This window comes from Rhincodon typus, chromosome 21, assembly GCF_021869965.1.
Source record: "Rhincodon typus isolate 14 chromosome 21, sRhiTyp1.1, whole genome shotgun sequence".
Lineage (NCBI taxonomy): Eukaryota > Metazoa > Chordata > Chondrichthyes > Orectolobiformes > Rhincodontidae > Rhincodon > Rhincodon typus.
In genome coordinates this window covers 11,186,463-11,193,081 of record NC_063352.1, presented here as the reverse complement: position 1 = coordinate 11,193,081, position 6,619 = coordinate 11,186,463, and the positions used below count along the sequence as shown (strand labels likewise).

General features: G+C 39.8%; 1 protein-coding gene across 1 annotated transcript in view; it reads left to right on the top strand.

Moving 5' to 3' along the window:
• The window catches only part of LOC125485680 (kinesin-like protein KIN-1), a 23,347-nt gene extending 19,022 nt beyond the window's left edge, over positions 1–4,325 (top strand). The window contains exon 6 of the mRNA XM_048609680.1: positions 4,164–4,325. Coding sequence (XP_048465637.1) covers positions 4,164–4,325 — 162 coding nt within the window. The remainder of the gene's footprint in view (positions 1–4,163) is intronic.
• Positions 4,326–6,619: the final 2,294 nt, after the last annotated feature.

Sequence of the window (6,619 nt, the reverse complement as noted above, 5' to 3'; positions counted from 1 at the left end):
GAAGCTTTGTCAGATCCTCATCTCAGGAAGCATATTCTTCCCTTAATGAAAGCCGAAAGAACTGCAGATGCTGGAACTGAGAAACAAAAACAGAAATTACTGGAAAAACTCAGCAGGTCTGACAGCGTCTGCGGAGAGAAATCAGAGTGAACGTTTCAGGTCCAGTAACACTTCTCCAGAACAGTTCTGATGTTTTTCCAGCAATTCCTGATATTTTTCCCTCAGTGTGGAGGCAACAATACTCAATGTATCCCAAAGCCTATTTGAAAGGATAGTGGAGAACCAACCATGTGCCTGTTAACAACACTTTCATATTTTTGGAGTGTTTTTTGAGGAATTGTGTCACGTAAATGAATATCTACACATAATGCTACTCCAGAGAAAAGCATCTCATCGTTCAGAGTTGAGTTAAGGTCTTTTACGTTTTGAAAGCTGTTAGAATCAACAATTCAAAAGAACAGTAATGTAGAAACAAACTTTAAATATTTATTTTTGCAGCTGATTGGAGGCAAAGTCTTGTTAAAGGTAAATCCATGGGTTCTTTCAGCAGTTCCCTGTCATGGTCAGCACTTTCATGGTTCAGTAAGTTTAAACTGTCAATACTATTAATGGTACCATATTTAGTTGTTGGAGTGAATCTAACAGCGAGGCATAATGACAGCTAGAACTTGAGTCAACGGAGTAATCAACCATATATGAATCAGATTGAAGGATTATGGAATTGGCAGTGTGATGATTAACAAAGCAGCATAAATTAGAGCTGGTGAATTAATTGCTCATTTTGGACAACGATTTTTGCATTTTCACATTTAATTTCACATCTGCTTGCACTAGCATTGGCTTGCACTATTACACAGGCTGATATATTGAAAGCAAATTATCATACTCTTCATCTTGGTAATAAACAAAATGCCATTCTAGGCTGCATATTGATGTTAATTTGAAGTTTGTTTTGATTTTAAAGGATGCTATGATATGAGAAATGACCCTGCTTTGACTGTGATAAGCATTGACAGGCAAATGGAATGGATCACATCCGCTGTGCCACAAAGTAAAGAGACACGGACTCAGTCACTCACTTCATCGTAGCTTTGAATGCAAACATTCTGGAAGTGCTCAGCAGCAACCTGCTGTACTCAGTGATCTGGCTCCTTACAAGGTTCCTTTCCATGTCCTCACTAAATGGTCATCAACAGCTTCAACCAAACTCAATCTTAGACTGTTTGAAAAAAAACTGCTTTGTGGATGAAGGCCACACTGATATTTTGTCACACTTTGTTTGGATCATTCTTTACTGCAGAGAACTCTTTTCTGGTCTGAGCAATGCACAGGTTTTGTCCTTTAAGGTAGAGCAGTTGAGAAATTGGCTTTGCACCAAGAACTAATTCAGACAGGGTGCTCACTTAACACAGATCTATAGAGAAATGCACAAGGTCCAGTCATCCCTTTCCTTCATTTCTATATAATCAGGGCTCACCAGTTTTGAGCATCATGACACAATTTATATTACACCACAGTCTGACTTGAAAATCACAGAATTTGCAATAAAAATTCAACTTGTCTCCATTCAGCATGCTCCACAATGAGATGCCTCTAGCCCATTGTGTGAGGGAATGGTTCTGAAGGAGTTAAAGTTGGAGCTTAATTCAGTGTTTAGGTGTAAAAGAAGCAGTCTAACCCAAGTTCACAATAGAAACAGATGTATCATCTCTGGCTCCCAGCTGTTTTTATAATATTGTCTAACTAGTCCATGTAATTTGTTAGCACTGAAAACGTTCAGGCCATTAGAGCCACGAATGGTTGGTGCCATTGGCTCAGAAAGGAATTGTAAACCTGTCTCTACATTCAAGAGAAAGTAATTCAAAGGATTTAGTAAATAGAAACTTAGTGTTGAGGGAGAAGTATAATTTCTCTGAATATGAGTCTCTGTAACAGCGTTGGGAACAAGTTGAAACTTTTTCTTCTGTTTAAGATATTTCTGAACTGTGTCCAACACTATATCACTTTTTATTCTTTTTTTTATAATAAACTTATTTAGATTTAGATTTTATTGTTGAGTTTACGAATGCAGGAGTACGGTGAAAAGTGTACAAAGTGACCGTTCTCTGGCGCCATCTTAGTATACAAAAGACAAAAACAGATTAAAACCAGAAGCAGAAATAAAAGAAACACCCAAAAGAAAAGGAGATGACCCAATCACTTCCACGCCTCCGCCATGAGTCCTCGCTGCCAGAAAAATGAAGCCACAAAGTCCATCACTCAGTCTGCAAACATTCAGGTGCCCGAAATCCCCGAAATCCCCCGCAACTGGAACACCAGAAAATCCCTGCATCTGCCTGCCAGGTAACCGGGTCCTGCCTTGGACTGGAGCTACAACACCACCGCTGGAGCTGTGTCACCATTCTTCAGTGCCATCTTACCTCTACCCATGTCATCACTGCCATGAGTCTGCACACCGCCTGGGGGTGCCGCCATTTCAGCAAGGAACCCGCCGCTACTGACCCTCCAAGAAGGAACTGCTCTTGCTGCAGCTAACATTCTGGGGAACCACGACCATTGCTGGCGACTTTCTGGGGGACTGCACCTGGCGACACTCCAGAAAAAAAGAGCAGTGTAAAAGAAAGGAGGAAAAAAGAAGGAAGGCAGACAGAAGCAGACGAGCCCCGAGCTGAGGACCCAGCCCAAACGCTGCTACTCTGCCATCTTCACACGGGAATATGTCCGTTGTTAAAGAACATCTGCAGCCTCATGTGAACATGCTGCAGTGACTAATGATCACATTAGCAAATAAAAAAATACACGATGCGTCGAGTCACTCTGGGATCTGAGTTGTCCCATGGTACCATCAGCTGGGAACATAACAAAGTGGGGGATCTTTACGCATTGAAATTCATTGAATGTAGGAGGAATGTGTCTCTTTTAAATAAATGGATACTTGGAGGTTCTGAATTTAAGGGTTATGGTGACAATTTTTGGATGGATCGGGCTTTCAAAATGGCCAATAGTGCCATCACTGATATCGTAATGCAGTTAAATCCTGTTTTAAAAGGGTACCCAGGGCACTTGGAAGTTGCCAGCTGCCAATTTAGCAGCCTTTTCTTTTGGGGAGGGGTGATTGAAGGGAAAGAAATCAGGCAAAAATAGATGAGAAGGGGAGGTGCCCTGAACGTCCAGAAGAATATCTAACCATCAGTTAATATCACACAAATAAATCGTCCGGTCCAATTACATTGCAATTTGTGAGACTTCTCTTTGCAAATAGGTCTATGTGTCTCTCACATTAAGCCACACTTCAAAATCTCGCATAAAACAGAAATTGCTGGGGAAACTCAGCTGGTCCGGCAGTATCTGTGGAGAGAAAGCAGAGTTAGTATTTCAGGTCCGGTGACTCTCCTTCAGCATCCGCAGTATTTTGTTTTTTTTTGTTTAGTCTTCAAAATGACACCTTTAGCAAAGAAATTTGTGACAATAGAGTGATTGTTCTAAATGCCAAAACAATCAATCAAATAGTCACCACTACATGTGCAGATGGGGCTACTGACATAATTTCACTGGTTGGGTGAATTTTTTGTAATATATTTGCTGGAATGTGTATATAACATTCTCAACTTGAGTTCTAATGATAGAGCTGAATTGTAAAAGCTATCCTGTGTCAGTGGGTAAATGCATCACATGGTCAGCTATAAAACTGTAGAGACCCAATTGTTTGGCTCATCCAATGGACAATAGCTTAGACTCAACTTCTTCATTCACTGGAGTGAAAACTGAAACTGCTGGAAATACTCAGCAACTCAGACAATGCAGACAGAATTAACATTTCATCTTGATCTCCCTTCATCAGAACTGGAAAAAATGAGGAATTTAATAATGTCAGACCTAGTATAGAGCCAAAGAAAACAGCGAATAGGCACAGGGAGAAATGTCTGTGGCAAAATGGAAGGCAGTAATAATAAAGTAGCGAAAGGGGGGAAGGAAGAAGAAAAATGAGGGGTTATGACAAAAATAATTGAAAGATGGGTCCTGAGGAGCTGTAAGTGACCACAGCAGGACTGTTTCCCATCTGCTATGTTCTATGCTGTCTAAGAATATCCAAATTATGATGCAAAATTGTTCATGTCTACAAGGCTGTAATGTGCCTGATAGATGAGCTGATGATTCCCTAGGTTTTGACAGCGTTAGCAGATTTTGACTGGGACAATAGCGTGGACACATTTGGCCTGAACGTCTTTGTTCATGAGAAATGGAAGATTGAGTCAAGCATCCCAGTGCTGGTCGCTACCAGATGGTCCTGGGTGAATGTGCTTGCTTGTGGAAATGATTGCTAACAGGCTTGAGCACAACTGTACCCTTTTGCAAGATTGTCAACCCTCCCTGTATCAGCTCAGGCAGAGAAATAGCAGGTTTCATCAAGCGTGTCAAGAAAGGAAGGAAGGAAGAGGAGTCAAATTGATGAGAAGACTTTTAAATTTAACAAAGTAATTCTCTCAATGCTCCCCTCATGTGCTGTGTTATCACTATGATCTTCCCAGCACTTTTTGACATCAGTGACCTTGACCATTAGAGACATGCTTTCCTAACATTAACTAACCGTTATCACTAGAATATTATCAGAGCTGGAATTGCTGTGAATACAAAATGTTAACTTCAGTAAAGTATGCAAGATCAGATTGACATGATCTGAATAAGTAAAATAATTTCAATGAGTACGTATGGATTGAAGGAAATGGAATAGTGCAGAAATAAAATTTAAAATTGATTGAATCAAACCAATGTAATTTAGTGTCTCAAGATACTAATAATTTCAATTGTTTCATTTTCAGGATCTATTTATTTTAATGTTTACTGCAAATTTTAACAAAATCATTGGAATAAACTGAAGCTTTTAAGGCACAGCCTTTATTCTGATCCCCTACTCAATCTCAGGAATGTTGGAGGAATGGGAAAATAGTGAATGATCATTTGGGATTACTTGCTTGATACCAAAGGTCCTGCACTGATTATTTCTGCATTGCAGCAAATTTTGATGCAGAATGAAATTTTATTACAATGACATATTGCTCTTCCTTGACACTGTCATGAAGTGAGCAAGCATCATGGCTGCAACCACCTCAATGTATTAAGTAAAACATTGTATAAAACACAAGTGTAGTAAACTCTCATTTCTGACAAGCTGGTCATAATGGAATAACTTAACTGCTCTGTCCTCCCCTGTTTTAAAGGTAAAGTTGCTAGATCATGGGGATGCACTCTCATTAGAGAGAAATGACTGGTAGTGGTTTAACCTGAGGGTCACCACACCTCAGAAAACAGGAGATGTTGGGAATAGAGTGACCTTCATGGCAATCTTGCTGGTGCAGGAATTGAACCCACACTGTTAGTACCATTCTGCATTATAAACCAGCCAGCCAACCAATGAGCTAACCAACCCCTAGTATCAAATATTCCATCAACCTTTTGTAGATGTTAAGAGGCTACTCTATTCATTCTGCTCCTTTATTAAAGTAACTATTCAAATATAAGGGCTTATCTTATTTAAAAATTATATCCACATCACAATTTCAACATTAATTTACTTGATAACAAAGTCACCAAGCCAGAGGGTCAGATATGATTTAAGCATAGAAATACAAGCCAGAATTTATTGGCCTGACGTTAAGGTGACTTTCCCTTGAAGTTTGAACAGTCTAATTAACACGGAGGTCAATTAAAGTCTAATTCCTCCTACTTACCACATATACAACCAAAAATGAACCAACAGTTATAGTGAGTTAAAATGCTGAATTGATAGTGTAAGATGAGCACATCAAAGCTTGTTTCAGAAATAGATCATTATAAAGAGGTTAGTCTTGGATGGGGTACACGGGGATTAGTGAGTAAAGCTTGTTTTCAATCCATTCCACCACTATGCTAAATTATTCATTGTCCACAAAGTTTTCTCCTCACTTTCTGATACCTGAATTCTGATGAGAAAACTGCCACAAAAGTGCAAAAATGATGCTGCAATCATAAATTTGTGTGTAAATGCCCACTGTAGATTGCACCAGTTAAATTCACAACTACACTCTCAATGATACCTTTCAGCCAAGGTGCTAAGTGGGGACAAAACCAATGAGATTGCATAATGTGTCAAACAAATATGACACCCTGGCCAGACAAGGTGAACTTATCAGATTTAAGTGAACGTACCTGGTGTCCAGAGGGACAGTACGTTGGCAGCATGCTTTGTGGCTGCAAAGTAGCTAAATATTGCCACATGAGGATGCACTAAATAAACAATATTGATTCCTTCTTTACCATGTGCCAGCTGTTTATTTTTCTCCTGACCCCATTTTGGCTCATTGCCATTTGGTTGTCCACGCAATCCACTAATCTGTATGTGGGGGGGTGGGGGGGTGGGTGCGTTGGGGAGGCGCGGTCTAAAGATTCATGTAATAAGGAAGAATGAAAGGTTTGCAAAGTTGGGCTGTTTAGCTACTGAAAAGAAGTTGTCCCATTGATCCTGAACTTTTGTACAATAAAGTGACAATTGTGCATAGAGTTTGTGGCCTGTATCAATTGGAGCCAAACAGAAGACAACTGGGACTTGCAACATTTTTTGCAGAAAAGGCTTCTTGGCAAA